The sequence below is a fragment of the Fusarium solani genome (genome assembly GCF_023522795.1).
Source record: "Fusarium solani strain SB1 chromosome Unknown bctg00000005, whole genome shotgun sequence".
Taxonomy (NCBI): domain Eukaryota; kingdom Fungi; phylum Ascomycota; class Sordariomycetes; order Hypocreales; family Nectriaceae; genus Fusarium; species Fusarium solani.
This window is the reverse complement of record NW_027072153.1, coordinates 792516-810503: the sequence shown is the minus strand read 5'-3', so window position 1 is coordinate 810503 and position 17988 is coordinate 792516. Positions and strand designations below refer to the sequence as shown.

Sequence of the window (17988 nt, the reverse complement as noted above, 5' to 3'; positions counted from 1 at the left end):
TTGTTTAGGTACCAACACCAAATCCCCCCCAGGCCGTGTCCAAGTGTTTTTTTCTCGTTTACTTACCAGTTCAAAACAGCTTCATAAAAATGGATCCCCAGAACCCCCAAGGTGCTCAGCAGAATCGCCAACGCCCTGTCTACGACCCCAGTCAGGGCGGTCACTATAGTAAGTCCACGCGCGCCGCCGTCGAATAAACAGCCCCTCCCTCTTGACCGCGTCTTTGGAAGGCTGACCTTGTCGTGACGCGCAGGCGCATGTGCTGCTGTACGTCCAGCTTAGATCCCCTTCGATTCGCGATCGCGCGCGTACCTCGCCGCGTCTCGCGATAGCTCCAATTCCATGCGCTGACAGCTTGTCGTTCTATAGCTTGCATCCCAGGGTTTCGCGCCCTCGGAGCTCTACACCGGACCTTGGGCCAATGTATGTCGCATACCGTCTCCACGCGCGCGCAAAGCTGACCACGCAACGATTGCAGGCTCATCAGGGTCTCACCGGCCAGTACAAGGACATCCTGACCACCTACTGGCAGCACACCATCTCGCACCTCGAGAATGACACCCACGACTACAAGATCCACCAGCTCCCGCTGGCGCGCATCAAGAAGGTCATGAAGGCTGATCCCGAGGTCAAGATGATCTCCGCCGAGGCTCCCATCCTCTTTGCCAAGGGTTGCGACATCTTCATCACCGAGCTCACCATGCGCGCCTGGATCCACGCCGAGGAGAATAAGCGCCGCACTCTGCAGCGCTCCGACATCGCATCCGCCCTAGCAAAGTCCGACATGTTCGACTTCCTCATCGACATTGTGCCTCGCGAGGAGGCTTCCTCCCACGCGAAGCGGACCACCCAGACGGCTGCCGCGCCCCAGGCTGTTCCCGCCGCTCCTGGCCAAGGTCAGATGCCCGGCCAGCACGCCAACATGCCCCAGGCTCCTAACCAGCCTCATCCCATGGGCGCTCCCGACTACATGGGCGGACACGGTCTTACTGAGCAGGACTACCGTAACCAGCCCAACATGTACCCGGGTCAGGCTGTCCCAGCTCCTCAGGCCGCCTACGGACAGACCCAGCCCCCAGGCATGTACGGCGAGATGGAGGGAATGTATCCCTACTCGGCCATGCCTCCCCAGCAGGTATGATCTCCAGTCTCGAGTCGACCGTTAGTCACTGACAAGGCGCAGGCTCCCATGTCCTCGGAAGAGTTTGAGTAAACACTCAAACATGTTATGCGTCCCTATCTCAAGCGCTTGATCCTTAGAGGAAAGGAAATGAGGCAATGATACTTGGGTGTACAAATTTGAGCAATCGCTCGGCCCGGCTCAGGGTTCACGATGGAAAGGATGTCTGGCGTAACGGAATTTATGCTTTATATGCAAACACAATTAGCTTCCCAGGTAGACCTGGTGGACTGCACATTACAGTAAGAAACACTCGCTCATTGCAATTGGACAACAAAGACTTTCATCAGTCGCCCCGGTAGTGGGACGGCAGAGGCTGAATTGTTTTGCATTTATATATTCGTGGCACTACATGCTTGTTTACCTGTTCATGCCGAATCGTGAAGAAAAGTTGGCCAGCGGCGCGCTTCTAACGGGACTGGCCGCGATGGGTGTCAATCTGTAGTGTGTCAGCAACTTGGGTAACTTGTGATCGCAAAGGGTTGCGGGAAATCGTACTTTTCTAGCAGCATTGGTCCGTTCAGGGCGTCCACGCGTCCGTACTTCTTGTTGCGCGTAGAAATGTCAAAGAACTCGTCCTGGTTGTCTGTCTGGAGGAGGTTGATGGTCTGCTGGAGTTCATCCAGGTTCTCCCGCAGCATCTGTCCGTTCTCGAGGCTGTCGACGAACTGCACGAGATACTCTACATCCTGTGCGAGGGCTGCCACACCGTTGGGGTTGATGTGCTTCACATCGGGCGAGAGCGGTAGGGCCTTACAGAGTGTGAGCATTGAGGGGAATCTCAGGGATTGGGGCAGAGGCAGCATACCAGAATCTTGTTGGCTGTGTGACTGAGCGCGTCAAAGTAAATGAGCTCCTTGATCTCTCTGGGGAGACCGAGTAGGGTTGAGTTCATGATGTTAGACAAGTACCGAGTCAGCGTCTGCATGTAGTTGCTGGGCTCCGGTTCGACCGTCGTTGCCGTCCTATGGAGCTCGTTAGAAGGGTAACTCATGTTTATCTCGGGAACGTACCATTCATATTCCGCAGTGTCCACGAGATCGTCAATCTTGGAGTTGACGAGCTCAAAGATTCGCTTCTCAGCAGTCTTCTTGTTATTCCTAAAGGACTCGGTGGCATTCAACTTCACCGGACCGCCCGCCGAGGTTGACGAGCGTGCCCGAATAAGCAGCTGCTCGAGCTCTTGACAGGCAATCTCAAAGTGCTCCAGGTTGATGAGGATCTGCACGATCTGACCCAAGTATTGGGAGCTTAGACGCTCCACCAACGACTTACAGACCTTTTCTGTAAGAAGTTCGTCCAGGGACTAACAGGCGTTAGTATCATGTCACTTCAGTGCATCAGCCAACTCACCTTTTTGAGGGTCTCGTCAATGACATTGGGGTGTTGGAAGTGATCGTCGGAAAAGAAGTAGAACTGGTTCAGGAAATTCCGGATATCTATGCAGCACAGGGGGTACATCTGGGAGAAGGGGAGCACACAGGGAAATCTGGCTGGTCAGCAAGCCCTGAATGAGCGAGGGGGACACCTACGTGAGCTGGTCTGCTGGCTTTTCCTGAGTGAACCAGCTGACATTGACCACTTTCTCGTACTCCTCGGGTGTGTTGATGGCCATGGGCATATAGTCATCGGTAGATACGATCTATAGAACCTGTGAGCAGATAGTAGTAAGTGAATGGGCGAACCGACTAACCTCCTGGAAGTCCACGCTGAACCGTCGTTTCAAGAGCTCAGCGTACTTGTCGAACAGCTTGAGGAGGAAGTTGTCTAGCATGGCTACTGTATATCCCCAGCCCTGAGTAATGTTAGCCTCGCAAGATCACCAACGGATGAGACCCTCGCCGGGAATAGAGGATTGACGGTATCTTACCTCCATTGTTTGGATAAAGAGGGCAATGATGGTCTTGATCTTGATAAGTGCCTCCGCATCAGTAACATCATTCAAGGACTTCGAGGTCAAGTTGATGACCGCAGTGCACATAGACTCCCATAACTCTTCGACCTGTAGTGTTCCGTGTTAGTGAAAGCTCGACCAAATACGCTGGTTACTCACGTCAGCTGCAGATCGTAGATGCGGCACTCGTCGCATTGTTGCCTTTTCGATAATGGCGAACCCTGATATTCCCTCTAGCAAGCTGCTCAAGGACGACTCATCCTCTGCCAGGAGCTCAATTGAGCTAGGAAGCAACAGGTCCTTTTGCTGCCGTCGGGTTGCACCATATTCTGAGCGGAACTTTTCGAGCTGTCCAAGGGCCTCATGGATATGAAGGGCCTCGAACAAAGGCGTAAAGTCAACCTGTAACTCTTCATTGTCCAACACGTCAAAGTCCTCGTTCTCGTCGCTGACAAGTTCAATGGCCGAGTTCAGCTTGAAGTTGGCCAGGAATGGGTCCTCCTCTATCCTCTTCTTTTGCCGTGACCTCCTCATCTCGGTGTGATAGAACGCCACCTCGCCGAGGAACTGGGATGTCTCTCGGATACGGAACAGCCATGTGTTGAGATCCGTCATTACAGCCTCGGAGATGGCCTTCTGGGAGGCGGGGATGGATTTTTGGATGACATCGGCCAGCCGATGCTGAGTGGAGTAGCGGTTTTGGATGATGGGTACGAGGTGTTCATTTTGTAGATCTTCGAGCGATTTTAGAGCAGGATAGTATTTCTTGCGACGGATGAGGTCGTGCGCATTGTTGACGGCACGGAGGATGGTCAGGGAGTCGTTCAAGGCATTGGTGGCATCGGCGATGTTCTGGCGAACGGATGATGTATTCACGAGAGCTTCTTTCTGGGCTGCCAGTTTCTTTGTACTATCGGCGATCGACTCGTTGAGGTTTAGGATGTCATGGGTCAGAGCTACGGTTTCCTCGCGGACGCTCTGGAGGTGGTTGATCGAGTCAAGGAACTCCTCATGGCGGGTCAAGCCAATACGTTCGATCTCGGCTTCACGATCCTGGTGATAGCGGGCCAGGCACTGGTTTAGGAGAGGAGTTCGGTTCGAGTGCGCAGCATCCTTAAGGACGGGGATGAGCTGGTCGAGGAACTCGGCATCGGAAGACGCGAGGATGACCTGGAGACAGGAGGTTAGCGTACAGCCCAGAAACGAGCGCTAGCCGTGGGAAGCCGTACATGAGGCACCGCAGATGCATAGTCATCCACGGCAGGTGGACGTCGCGGCATGCCTGCTACCTGGTGATGCGCGAAGCTATTGGCGATGGGGTTGGGTGTCGTTAGACGTCGCGTGTCGCAACCTGCCTGGAGCTCCCCTCGACGTTATCGAGTGGTACGTACCTGTCGATAAGGCGAGGCTTCCAGTGCCCCACTCAAGCTGGCGCCTGCATGAGACGGACTGGCGCGACGAGCGAGCTCTCTAGCGCATGAGCCACGCGGGGCTGAAGACACCAGCCACACTCCACACACGACGACATGTCTACCTGCGCGCTGGATGAAAGCGACGGCGGGCTCAATCTGTGGCTAGAAAATGCAAGATAGAAATTGTTTGTCTGGCTTTTGGGTTTCTATGTCTTTTATGAATACTCTACGTCTTTCATAATGAGGTCAAAAACTTGATGTGCGACTATGGTTGGGAGTTTGTTGGCTGCGTCTCGTAATTCACCAAGACCAGTCTAATCGACGAACCCAGCACGATGCAAAGTCAGGAAGGGTAGCCAGATAAAAGAATAAACGTGCAGTCCCATCGGGCACCAATTTCCGCTTTTTGGGGGATCAAGAATACGTGGAAAACACGCCTCCAAGCCTGGAACTGCGAGGACTTGTCAAGGTGTAGGGTATGCAAATCCACTCACAATCATCCACGACAGCATGGCAAAGCCAAAGTATGGGAGGACTTCTGCAGCTCGTCCATGCCTGACTGTAGAAAATAAAGTAAAATAATGATAATTCAGACAAAATACCACTGAAAATGCCTGCCACTTTTAGGAGGAAGGCGACTTTCCCTTGCATGCAATGACCATGATGCTAGCTGCCAGGAGCATCACTTAGGACGGACTACAGCATACGCACGCGCAGGATCTGGAGTATCATGGGAGCACCATCTTGGGCCAGATTCAAACTTTAAAAGGGTTCGGAGTATACGGTAATGTAGAAAAAAAAAAAGGCATTGTTCTGATTAAAGAGGAATACGCTGAACAATCTATTTCTATCCTTCCAGGTCACGTCCAAGAGATGCCGCTTTGTACATTCTATGTACTAAACCAAAGTATTCGGTAGGATTTGGGAGGCTGAATGGATACAGAGATATGAAAAATCGGAAGTGCGAGAGTCGGTCACTCTTGGGGAGGGACAGAAGACAAACTGGTCGTGGGCAATCAGGGGCTGGAATCGATGCCTGGCACAGCGAAGATCCGGCACTGTAGATCATATATCGTCCCTGGGTTGCTTCCGACGACATGCTTGTTCTCTGCCACACAACAGAAATGCATCATCGAGTTGACGGTTTCACTGGGTACCTAACCTTGAGTGTAGGCTTGTAGGCTTGCATGGAGACATGGAGCGGAGGTATGGGGCGGCCGTGGAAGGGTCGTTTTCGTGGGAGGTTTGTTTTCTCATGAGAGAGAGCACCGTAGTCTGCAAGGCGTGTCAGTGCGAAAGAAGTCAGGATATGTCTCTGATACAAGTGATCCCCAGTATGGGAGACTCCGACACAACCTATCATCAACATGAAACCTTGCTGTAAGCGACCCCTGGAGGATGACTGCAATGTCATCGGAAGCTGGAAATGGTCCGAAGCACATTTGGTCACGTCTTTTGAAGTCTGCAAAAAGAATGGAATCTAACATACCCAGCCCGTCGGAGCCCTGATCTTTACCTATCCCTGAAAGCACCGAGAAACTGTTGAGAAGGGTACTCTACCCACTAAGAATGCCCCCTCTCAAGAGCTGAACCCATTGAGTGGTTTCTATTGAGCGTGTTACCTCCCGAGAATGCTTTTTCTTAAAGTCCACCCTCCCGAGAGGACGATCGTCGTGTGTGGTGCATTCCAAAGATGGACCACTCGAGAGCTTTAGCTTCTCAGAACGCCTTCTATGAGAAGGGCCTTTCTCGAGGCTTAAGCTTATTCCCCTGGACCTGTCAGTTCGACAATCTTCAGTGTGCTTGACTCAACTGACTTCTTTTTGTCTCAAAGTCTTCTGTGCGTTCCCTGGATCCTGTCCAGTCATTCTATTCAGGGAGGGGTCGCTGCTCGTCAGCTGTCTGGTTCGGAAATGGGGGCCGATAGTTCGACGGAGGGCAGAAGGTTCGGTTCAGTTCGGTTCTCAAAGAAGCTTTGGAAGACTATAGAACGAGATCGATGGAGTCTGAAATGCTAATCTGGTATAGAAGTTAGCAGTTTGGATAGTCTGGATAGATGAATGAGTAGGTTGGTGCCTGACAAAGGTTTCTCCAGGTGGACGAGGCCCCCAGCACCAACCTTCTTTCTTTCCAGGAGCGAACTCGCGGCCTGGGTTTCATCAAGCGTACCGGAAAGGCAATGAACATGAACTAGTGGCGTTGATATTTCTGGTGAGCTAGCCCCTGAGGGTCTGACGGTGTCTTGGAGAATGTCGGGAGTCTTCGATCGATGGCTGGGACGCCGCGAGTATCGTAGTAACGCTCTAATGGCTTTGTAACTGAGGAGACTGATCAGCAGAGAGCAGCAGAAGGGTACTGGGGCATTAATGACGGACCTGATGGGCTGGGCATGCTGGGACCTCCCAAACAGTCCTACTGCAACAGTAGGTTTGACCAGTATGTCTGTGTGTCAGATTCGCTGGCGCAGTACCTGGTAGAGACAAATGTGAACGAGGCGACGATGGTATCGGATCCGACCTCATTTCCCGCCGCCCGGCACTTGTCAACCTTCACCCCCACCCGGGGATGCATGGATGGTGATCCGTCCCTGGCACATAGATCCAGTGGGGCAGACTGGGGACGTTGAAACAGCTAGACAGATGTTTGCTTGCGTGCATGAACCTTATTCAAAGCTTCATGCAGGTCGAGGAAGAATACTGTTAAAGGGGGACGCGCTGGAAATCAAACGAAGCAAACATGGACAAAGGGGGATGGTTTGGAACACCAAGGGCGTTGACTGTATGCTTCAAGTAATAAAGAATGGAGCCTGAATCTTTGGCGAACGGGACGCGGCTTGGTGCCAAAAATTCAGGGGACTAACAGTGACGGTAGTGGTTTGGAGGGGCCGACGTATCCTGAATGCCCTCCATCCCGTCGGCCACGCCAGCACAGCACATTTAGGAAGAACCAAGACAGCACGACACGTCTGGTAGATTTACATGCGTTAAATATTAATGGGAAATTAATGCATGAAGGAAGAGATGCTTCTACTGTGACATGGTTTTCAAAAATCATCGAGTGCAATATATGTAAATGTCGATGCCCAGGTGACACACTCTACGAAATATCAATCATCATCAACACCAAGATTTTAGGATCACGGGCATGAGGTGACTGGATGCGAGGGCACATCTGGGAGAGCGTGCCTCAGGTTGGGGCGCGGCTGGCGTGGATGAATCGGCATCCGTAGCCGTGACCCTGACGGCCCAGCTGCATCTTGATATCAACCCACGATGCATCACCTCCTCGCCACCAAGCGAAACGAGCGCACAAAATTACAATGCAAATCGAATGAATCAAAATCAATTAGGCGGGAGACTTCAATGGAATCTCAGGGAATTACAGTGACCTCAGGGGGCGTGCAAGGCCAGTAGACCTCGTCCCAGCGGACCAGGACAGCAGTCGCCCTCCCTATATCAAAATAACTGCGTGCCAAGACACATCACCCCTGTAAACTCTATGCTTTACGTCTGTCTGGCACTGGACTCGGTCGGGTTTGTCCTTATTGTCCAATGGGCGTGGCTCCTTCCGTCTGATAACCTGGCAACGGACCGTCCGAACGTGGTCGTGACAAAGCATCCACGCTCGTGAGCCGCCCCTTCCCTTCCCGCAGTTCTTTCTCCGGCCAGGGCAAAAATTCCCAACAACCCTCGCTCCCCTTCCACAACATTCTCTCCCATCACCTCCCCAACCTGATTCCCCTCCGAGATTTTCTTCCCTCTCCCACCCACCCTCACCCTCCCTCACCCACACATCAAACATCAACAACATCTTCCTGGTTCACCATACCCGCATGGGAGTGAACCCGGGATCTTTGTTTCTTTGATCTTGATCGTATATCTCTTTCTCTCTCGGCTTCCTTTCGGAAGCATCGCATACAGCAACACCTGCTCTTTGATCTAGCACTTGGTAATTTTGTTCACATCTCGTACTACCGCGAACCAAGGCAACATGGCTCATCGCCGTGATCCCGCCTTCGAGAAGGCCATCTCGCCTCCTTCGGACAATGGTCCAGTTGATTCGTTCCAGGTGTCCCCGACTTCGTCTCAGGACACTCGCGTCGCCATGTACTCCACCGACGAGGGAGCTTCCAACGCTGCCAAGGGCAAGGGTCGTGCCGTCGACGTCCCCAACGGCTTCGCTAGCGCTTCTTCCGGTGCCGCTACTGTCCGAACCCGTGTCTACCCTCACGTCGTAGAGGATCCCTTCGCGGGCCCTTCTACCGTCTCCGGCCAGTCTAACAACGCCGGTCTTTCGCCCATGGCCTCGGCTTTTCAGCCCACTCCCGCCTTTCAGCAGAACGATGGAGTCGCCGATTTTCTCAGTACTGACCTGGGAATCTCTCGCCTGATCGAGGTCTCTGGTGATAGTGTCACCGTCACGGTGGCTGAAGTCGGAAACTTCGTCACCGTAAGTACCATCTCCTGCCGACGAGTGAACGAAGAATCTAACAAACCGCTAGGGAAAGGCAAAGGATGATGGAGTCCAGCTTCATGGCGGTCGAACTCTGTCCACTACTGATTGCAAGGTGTATATCAGTTTTGAGGACCTCCGCGACGCTGGCTGGGCCTCTACCGTGCTACGACAGAAGCACGGATGGATCAACGGTTTTCTTCACGGAAACATGACCGAGGTTAGTCTTCTCACCGAATGCTTTCATTTGACAATAAGCTAACATAGTCTCTTAGAACGGCTACGAATATGCCGGCGATCAGCGACTGACTCACCTGGGTCAAGTTGCCATTTTCGCTTCTCCCCCATTCGGTGCTGTCGCCGACCCTATCCAGGTTGTCGAGGTAGCCAAGGCTATCCTGAACTCGCATGGCCAGCTGTTTGGACTCGTCAAGCAGCTCGGGTATGGTGATGGATCTTTCCGAGCCATCGGCCAGTTTTGCAAGGTCGCGGACGCCATCAACGCCGTTCGAGTTTTCAACGGTGTCACTCCGCACGTAAGTATTCCTTTCGTCCCAAGGATTCAAAACATGCGGGCGATACCTAACGCTGCTTCCCAGGGGCTCCACCTGGAGGTTACCGCTCCTATCGGGCCCAGCAATGCCAAGGCCACTGGTGGAAACGATCCCGCCATGCATGGACTCGCTCTTGTCCATGTCGCCAACCGCCAGCAGGGAGCTGGAGGTGGAAACCGCCCTGCTCATGTTCCGTACCTCATCCCATCCGCTCCGGCCAGCATGCAGTATGGGATGCAGAACATGCACCTTGTCGGTCCTGTTTACCAGGCTCCTCCCTCTCCTGCTATGACTTCTCGCCATGGTGCTAACATCCACTCGCCTTCCCGTTACCGCAACGGAAATCATTTCAACTACAACCACGCATACCACAATGGTATGCTCACGCGATGGGATCCTCGTCGACAGCCTCGTCCCCACCGCTCAGGTCGTAATGTTAACACCACCAACCACGTTGACCTGCAGGAAGTCATCTCGGGCCGCGACTGTCGCACTACTGTAAGCTTTACGCTCTCTTGCGGACTGCCTTTGATACTGATTTGCAAATAGATCATGTTGCGCAACATTCCCAACAAGGTGGACCAGCCTATGCTCAAGCGTTTTGTTGATGAGTCGAGCTTCGGAAAGTACGACTTCATGTACTTAAGAATCGACTTCGCCAACGATTGCAAGTAAGTTACTTCTGTTTTATGGACATGATCAGTGCTGATTCTTTTTAGCGTTGGCTACGCGTTCATCAATTTCGCAAAGGTGAGTTCCGACGCACTCCACTCTTCTTCAAGTTCCATGCTGATGACCTTAGGCCGAGTACATTATCCCCGTATGTCAAACATCGATGATGGAGCTTACGTGCAGGCACAACTGACTTAGTGACGCAGTTCGTCGAGCATCGCGCCAACAAGCGCTGGTAAGTAGCTGAATAGTGAGTCTGGTTCCATCATATCTAACGACACGATAGGAACCTTTTCCGTTCTGACAAGGTTGCTGAGGTTTCGTACGCGAGTAAGTTTCCACTTGTCTGAACGAGCCGGCAGCAACTGACATGAATTAGCCATCCAGGGGAAGGATTGTCTGGTTCAGAAATTCCGTAACTCGTCTGTGATGCTCGAAGCTGAGCATTATCGGCCCAAGGTGAGTTGATTCCTCAGCCCTTCTCTGTCCCTTACCTAATGTGCCTAGTTGTTCTACACGGATCATTGCGAGGACCAGCAGTTGATTGGCCGTGAGGAGCCGTTCCCCGGTCCCGACAACCACTCGAAGATGAAGCGATCTTGCGAGAATGCTGAGCATGTTGGTAAGTGTTTTTCAAACCCAGTCTTGTTTCATCTGCTGACTCCGCTTGCCGCAGGACTCTTCACTCCCAACGCTGGCCAGCACTACCGCGACGAGCAGCGCCGCCGCCGCTCGCAGTACGACCGCGGAACTCGTCTCGCCGTCTTGGAGGAGATGCATGAGACTACCATCGGGCCTTACTATGCCCGCGATCTCAACATGCGTCGTTGAGGCTTGGATCACATCACTCTTCCTCTTCAGAAGTCATTTTGATTTTTGATTTTTTCAAAAGTCATTTTGCTCCTTGAGTGGTCGTTGAGGCACATTGGCACTACGCCCATTGGCTTGACGCGCAGAATTCGATTTCGGAGGCTTTTCCAGGGGTTTGAAGGCTATGGCCCGGTCTGCATTATCTCGGTTGGTCGTCTCGAATAGTCACAGCAAGAAATAGCTCTTCGTAGCTACATGGAATCAATGATATGGATCAAAAAGTTTGGCAGTGATGCATGTGTACGAGTGTCGGTGCTTGGCAGCTGGCGTCCCTGTCACGTCACTGCGAAGTATGTCACGATGCGAAAAAGTACCTCTAACCATCTGGTAGCCGAAGAAAATACGCCATTACTATCTATGCGGCCAGCCGCGATTTATGGGGATGAGGGATTCTCAGGTAAAGCAGGTAAGGGTTTACGTGAGTTGTTTAGATGCATAGCAGGGGAGCGACGGAGGACAACAGGCTGGGTTTCATGAGATGAGAGAGAGGCATCTGTCGAAGATGTATAACCATCAACAGGCCCAGGTGTTGGAGGCGGCGAAAGCTGCTCACACTCAAGACGAGACTCATCGACGAACGAGGTGCGACGACGAAGATTGGCAGAGGACACGTCTCCAGCTGATGACGACAGGGGAATATAGTCTCTTCTTGACCGAGGCGTCAACAGAGACGGATCTTCCCCATCAGTATCGTATGAATTCCCATACAGAGCGCGAACACGACCTGGCGACGAAGCCGAGGCGTCATACGAGGCCAAGCTGGCTTGGTCCATGAAGGGCGCAAGGTAAGGGAGGGATACACCGCGAGAGAAGATGACGAGCAACAGGCAGGACAGAAGAAGCACGGCTTGCACTATGGCCATGCGCTTCTGGAAGACGACCTCGTCAGCGAGGAGGTTCAGACGGGTGCTGAGAGCAACGATCTCGCGGTTGGACTGCTCGCGCTGGCTTTCCAGTGCGATGACGGTGGACTGCCAGATCTGGTCGTACTGCTCGCGAACGGAGCGCAGCTCGGCGAGGACGGTCTGATTGAGGTTGTCAAGGAATAGGGTCGCTTTGGAGATTTGCTTTTGCTCCGTGCGGTGGAGGGTGTCGGACATGTGGCGGGCCTGGTCCTCGACGTACTTGAGGGAGAGTGTGAGGTTTGACTCGACTTGGTGGAGACGCTTGGAGATGGCTTTGAAAAAGCCTTCTTGAACAGTGGGGGATGCGGGAGAATTTGATGTCGTGGCGGTTGTGCGGTTTTTGGGGTTGGCCGTGTTTGCTGGTGAGGGTTTTGCGATGGATGTGGAGGCCGAACTAGAGGTCGAGGTGGACGAGGTTGAAGCTGTCTTGGTGCTTGTTGCTGGAGCTGTCGAGTTTGAGCCAGTGCTAGCGCTCGACGAAGAGATGGAAGAAGGGCTGGTTGGTGAGATGGCTGGTGTTGCGCTTGGGGAGGCGGTGGATGAAGATGATGAGGATGTGGCATCTTCCGTCGCTGGGTATTCGGCCCTACGGGCGTGAGGTGTCGAGGCACCACTCCTTTCCCTATCCTCCGTTGATACGTTCTGAGAACTTGCGCTAATTCCCTCGATAGAACTGGTATCAGGCTGGCTGGGAACTCTGCCTGTCGTTGCGTTGAACGAGGCAGGGCAGACCAATGGGGCCAGGAACAGCATCGTGGGATCATCGACTTCACAATACGGCATTTTTTCTGTCGATGTTGGTACGATGGATTCCTGAGGCTTCTCAATTTCCTGGGGCTTTGCAGATTCATCCTCTGGGCTGGGTAGCTGTTGAGGCTCTTCATGCTCCTCATGGGAACCATCATCACGTCCTGATTCAGTGTCCTCCTTCCACGAGTCGAGCATTCGAGAACCGTGGATACGGATCAATGACACCGGGCAGTAATACTCGTTGCCATACTGAGTTAGGAACTCGATCCGGACATACTTGGCCCAGATCTGCGGATTCTCCACCAGGAAGGGCTGGATATCTCGCGAGTTCCTCGCCTCGAAAGAACCGATCTCCTTCCACTTATCGGGCTTAACGGGATAGCGGTCACTAACACTGACACGGAATAGGCGGACCATGCTGGAGAAGAACTCAAAGTTTGCAATGACGACGGTGTCAATGAGGACGTCGTCGCTGAGCTCGACGATGACGAACTTGCGCGGGGCCGAGCACTCGAGGAGCATGTACGAGTCCTTGTTCTCGACGAGGATGGCCTTGGCGTTCTTTGCGCCGGGGCTCGACTTGAGGACGGTGGCACCGGCGTCAAAAGACGAGTAGGAGAAGCGCTCCTTGCACGTCTTGCCGGCGTCTTTGCTCTTGTCGTACACGACGGCCTGGCCTGCGCCGCCCCTCCCGGGAATCTCGACGTCGCCGCCAGAGGGGCGATCTTTCTGCTCCCCGGCGTTATCGAGGTAGCTGTCAAAGTTGAGAGATATCTCGTCCTCCTCGCCGAGGCCGGCGTGGCCCATGTCCGGGGGTATCCTGTCGTCTGCGCGACGAGGTTGGTTGCTTCGGGATCGCAGGTCCTGGGGGTCTTGACCCGTCTGCCGAAGCATCATCTCCTTCCAGTCCTCAAAGGACATGAAGGGTTTTGTTGGTTCCTCGCCTGCGGCATCTTGTTCGCTCTCGGCGGTGGCGGCGGGGGTGGACGATTGAGACTCGGCGTCTGCGCTGGAGGACTGCGGCGCATCACTGCTGGTCACGTTGGACGGGGCATCGGCGGTCGCATTGGCTGCTGAGGGTGTTGCGCTCGACCAGGAGCTCGTCAGGCAGGACTGCGGGAGGGTATGAGTGATGTAGTTGATGGTTCGGGCATCGCAGGACGAGACGGTGGTGGACGTCGACGAGTCGGCGCGATTGGGCTCTTGGCTCTGGGCTTGGGCTTGGGTCGGAGGCGTCCAGGCTGACGAGATGGCTAGGAGGCGAAGGACAGTCGAGCCCAAGGACGGAGTCATGGTCGAGGGGACATTGGGACTTTGCGTTGGGGGGGTTTTCGCTCGTCGGGGGGCGTTGATGGACGGACGTTGGTGTGGGCGAGACTTGTACCGACGATCTCTCGACCCACCGACGTGTCCACAGCGCTGATTGGCTGGCAGGGTCGTATTATAGACTTGCAGGGAACAAAGCTCAACTCCTTTTATTTGGGATTGATAGAGTGGAGGTTGAAGAGAGAAGAGTTTGGGGATGTAGTTACTGTCTAATTCTTGGTGTTGTGTCTTTGCATTTACACTTGTACTGCGGAATGCCGGCGCAGTTGAGGGAGAATGACGAAGAAGATCAAAGGCAGCATACTAATAAGCAGTTACTCCCAAGCGACAAAAAATAGGCTCCTCATTCCTTTCGAGAAAAATTAGAAAATCAAAGGAATCATGTTGGATTGGACAGGAAAAAGAATCTACATCACGAGATTTGGCAGTGCATCATGGTGTGGCGCATGGTGGAGTGTGACTCAGAAGACGCTTCAGCTACCGGCTACAGCGTAATAGTGCCAGTGCCATTTGGCTTCATAAAAAGAACTAATTTGAAATCATGCCGTAAGCTCCATTAATATCCATGGCATGTCCTGTTCGATCAAGTATCCTCCCTTGCTTGCAAAGATGAGGCGTAGGCCAACTCTCCTCGGCCATGTTCTCCCCTTACATCAGAATGGAAAACTTGCGCCAACGACCATTCACCAGAACCCAGCTTCGGTCAAGGATACAGTCTACGCAGGGGTCTCGCTTTCGAGTGAGCCCAAAGTAGTTCAAGTGATAATCACCACAGGGCTTGGTATCGCAGCACCAGCGCATGCGGAGAAGTTCATCTGGGCCGCGGTGGCCGCAGACCATTCTGGAAGGGGCAACGTCGAACCAGCACATGTTCTGGAGTAGAGAATTGTCAGCTATATGGTTATATAATGTAATGAAGAGTGAGATGTGACTGTACCGGTGGTGGAATGGTGCTTGGAGTCGATAGGAGAAGCTGGTGAACCTGACCGAGGCGTGGGGATGCTTGCGCAACTAAAGAAACTGAAGAGTAAGATAAGTATGATGCTAATGTACTTCAAAGAATATCATACCTGGTGATGAGTATTGCTTGAAGTCGTAGAGAATGCTCAGATATAATGCTCTGATATCGTATGCCGTTGATGTTTGGTCGAGGAGGGGTTGGCGAGCAGAAGTTGAAGTCCGGCGCAGAACAATTGTAAGTTCGTGCTGCCAGGCCAAAGGTCAGTCACGGTGCCGCAAATGTACAGTCACCGTATAGATGAGTCGGCGCCTGAACAACACTGGCCGAATATCCACTGTCGTTTGCTCACCAGTGCACTGCAAGCTCTTTATTCAGGGGACTCGACAATGGCAGGTGACCTTGATGGGCAAACAGCCGAATTCTAGCTCCTATGTACCTATTATATGATGTGATTTTCAGTGCGTCCTTTGGAATGCACGAGAGCAGTCCACAGAAATCAATATGGTGGTGCATGGTACCTGTTAGTCCGTGGTGCGCACTTTGAAAAAATCTCCATCATGTTCGGTTCTACACTACATCATGCCCCTACTGTCTCTTACACGCACTCAGATCTATCCTCTCATGTCTTCTAAGATGATTTTGAAAGCTCCTGTCTCAAGCCTGGAACCTTGAGCCCCTTGATCACTCCATCCTCGGTAACAAAGTCAATCTCGTCCACAGGCAGCCCCTGATAGCGGAACTGGTCAACTGAGAACCAGTTGGCGCAGTAATCTTTATAAATTCCAGTCATAGATCTCTGGCTGGTGACGGCTTCGAGTACTACGCGCCAACGCTCGTTCTCGCCGACTGGATAGATGCGTGCGTCGACGTTGGGATCGTTGCCGCCGCTGATCGCTGCCCAGGCCTTCAACACAGGCTTGCCTTGGCTTGTCCACTCTGTGATCTTGATTCCAGGACCTTGATCAACAGTGAGAACAAGGGAGTCTTTGTCGTTCACGTATTTCCCGGTGTACTTGTTGCGTGCCTGCTCGCGAGCTAAGTTCTCGAAGTAACGCACTACCTCCTGAACCATGAGATCCAGTAGATCTCTTCCAGCCGCGTAGCTGTCTAGCCCTGCGACATTGATCGTGATTCCGACATCATACTCGGGGATGATGACGATGTAGGCGGCGTACAAGACACCGTCACCGGCTTTGGTGTAAACGTCGACAGGCCGGGGAGAGGGCGTCAGATCTGAAACTCGGTAGATCTCCCAGGGCATGCCAACTGCGCCTTGAGCTGTCGAGAGGAACGAGGTAGGCTTAAGCCAGAGGTCGGTTAGGGGAGCGGGAAGGAGGTCGTGGCGGAGGATGCTTCGAACGAACTTTGCGAGGTCTTCAGGGGTTGTGTACAACCCAGCTGTTCTTTTACAGTAGTAAGTAGTTGATTCATAAAATAGAGACGAGATGACTTACGGGTCATAATTTCCTAAGGGAAGTGACATGAGCTCGAACCCGCCATCAGGGGGAAGCACTGCCCGTGACGGATCCTGAAGCTCGAAGCCAGTGGCCGAGGAGAGACCCAGGGGCTTGGAGATCTTCTCGTAGATGATATCTTTGAACTTCATTGAGGTCACCTTCTCGAGAACGAAGCCCAAGATGATGAAGCCGCTGTTGGAGTAGGCTGCCTTCTGGCCCGGCTGCCAGGTGAGGTTGTTGTTCTTGAGGGATTCGAAGAATTCTGTGCAGATCTTATTAGAAGAACTGTAGGGATGGCTGACGAGAGTACTGACCAGAACGAGTACACAGTCCAGTGTCTGCAGTGTCACAGACAGGAGTACCAGGGGCTAGAGGTGCTTCCGGAAAGCCCAGAGCGCGGAGAACCTTGGATTCAAGTCCTGTAGCTAAGTCAAAAGCGTATCCTACAAGATGTTAGTCAACTAGAGGTTGGCATGAGCCAAAGGAGCAGAGCAGGACTTGCCGCCTTCACGAGGGACACCGCCCAGCTGGCTGGCCAACATCCTGAGCGTGATGCCCTTGTAGTGATCGATCTTGGCCAACTCTGGCACATATTTAGAAGCGGGATCGTCGAGGTTGAGGTTCTCCTGGAGCAAGAGAGCCAGAACTGTGAAGATCTTTGTGACGCTGGCCACACGATAGATGGAACTGCTGGTCACTTTGCCAACGCCAGTCTTGTTAAGATTATCAGCGGTATGGTGGAATCTGACGAGAGTCTCATCCTTGCTGGTCACCTTGACGGAGAAGGAGTTTGTCGAAGCGTTCCACGCCTTGCTTGACTGCACGAGATCCCTGAGGCTTTCGGCCAAGGAGTCGGTGAGGTTTCCGTCTGATGGGGCCTTTGGAGGAGGGAGGACTGGGCCGGTTGGAGGACAGTATGAAGAGGCTAGAGGAAGCCAGAGGAGGCCGAGGAGAGGGAGTGTAAAGGGCTTCATGTTGGATCCTTTCGCTTCTGCGGCGGATGGTATGGACTAGGAGGCTGGTTGCAGGACATGCTGGAATTCTGTCAACAGGTCAGCTATATATACTCAAGTCGCACCAAGCCAACATAACTTAAATGGACTTGAAGATAGTTGGTGCCATGCTCAGGGTGGCCATGATGGTGGTGGGTGATGAAGATGTTGGCGGTGCAAACTGCAGTAATACGGTTTACGACAGCCCTACAGTGGCTGAGGCCCCTGTAAATTACTGGGATATCCATGCATCTGTCGAAAGCTGATGCCGCTGCGCCCCACGTACAACATCAGCAGAGCCACTTGCGCTGAATCAGGATAGCAGTGCGAGGAGTCATGGAATTCCAACACGGAAAACAACAGAAAATTACTCTTGAAGAGATAGATAGATATAAAAGATTGATGAAGTTCAAAATTGATTTTGATTTTATAAGTGGAATTCAGGGGGCATCTGGGACCTCGCTTACTTCAGCTAGAATGGTGCTGAACAGCTTGGTCTCCCCCTGTCAAATCTGTTGCAGTCTTCTTTGCCCTCTGTACATTCTCAAAATTGTACTATATGC

The 17988-nt window shown here is 52.9% G+C and overlaps 6 protein-coding genes across 6 annotated transcripts; 3 read left to right on the top strand and 3 right to left on the bottom strand.

The window, feature by feature from the left end:
- Window positions 1-89: 89 nt before the first annotated feature.
- On the top strand, window positions 90-1213 carry MRS44_008667 (uncharacterized protein; the record flags this gene model as incomplete). The annotated part of the gene is made up of 5 exons (XM_065621017.1): window positions 90-168; window positions 283-308; window positions 370-423; window positions 479-1135; window positions 1184-1213. The coding sequence occupies 5 exons, from the start codon at window positions 90-92 to the stop codon at window positions 1211-1213; spliced, it is 846 nt and encodes a 281-aa protein (XP_065477089.1).
- Window positions 1214-1540: 327 nt separating this feature from the next.
- MRS44_008666 (uncharacterized protein) lies at window positions 1541-4354 on the bottom strand (the record flags this gene model as incomplete). The annotated part of the gene is made up of 10 exons (XM_046276302.2): window positions 1541-1619; window positions 1679-1932; window positions 1989-2145; window positions 2194-2486; window positions 2534-2669; window positions 2713-2822; window positions 2874-2975; window positions 3051-3182; window positions 3234-4244; window positions 4304-4354. 10 exons carry the CDS (start codon window positions 4352-4354, stop codon window positions 1541-1543), a joined length of 2325 nt encoding a protein of 774 aa, XP_046132118.1.
- A 4122-nt stretch (window positions 4355-8476) lies between these two features.
- Window positions 8477-10995, top strand: MRS44_008665 (uncharacterized protein; the record flags this gene model as incomplete). The annotated part of the gene is made up of 12 exons (XM_046281200.2): window positions 8477-8935; window positions 8988-9158; window positions 9214-9474; window positions 9538-9990; window positions 10042-10163; window positions 10212-10242; window positions 10295-10312; window positions 10371-10399; window positions 10451-10494; window positions 10544-10623; window positions 10672-10786; window positions 10841-10995. The coding sequence occupies 12 exons, from the start codon at window positions 8477-8479 to the stop codon at window positions 10993-10995; spliced, it is 1938 nt and encodes a 645-aa protein (XP_046132117.1).
- A 413-nt stretch (window positions 10996-11408) lies between these two features.
- Window positions 11409-13982, bottom strand: MRS44_008664 (uncharacterized protein; the record flags this gene model as incomplete). Its single annotated transcript, XM_046276301.2, has 1 exon — window positions 11409-13982. One exon carries the CDS (start codon window positions 13980-13982, stop codon window positions 11409-11411), a length of 2574 nt encoding a protein of 857 aa, XP_046132116.2.
- Window positions 13983-14624: 642 nt separating this feature from the next.
- Window positions 14625-14897, top strand: MRS44_008663 (uncharacterized protein; the record flags this gene model as incomplete). Its single annotated transcript, XM_065621016.1, has 1 exon — window positions 14625-14897. One exon carries the CDS (start codon window positions 14625-14627, stop codon window positions 14895-14897), a length of 273 nt encoding a protein of 90 aa, XP_065477088.1.
- A 707-nt stretch (window positions 14898-15604) lies between these two features.
- Window positions 15605-17407, bottom strand: MRS44_008662 (uncharacterized protein; the record flags this gene model as incomplete). Its single annotated transcript, XM_065621015.1, has 4 exons — window positions 15605-16379; window positions 16431-16695; window positions 16748-16876; window positions 16945-17407. 4 exons carry the CDS (start codon window positions 17405-17407, stop codon window positions 15605-15607), a joined length of 1632 nt encoding a protein of 543 aa, XP_065477087.1.
- Window positions 17408-17988: the final 581 nt, after the last annotated feature.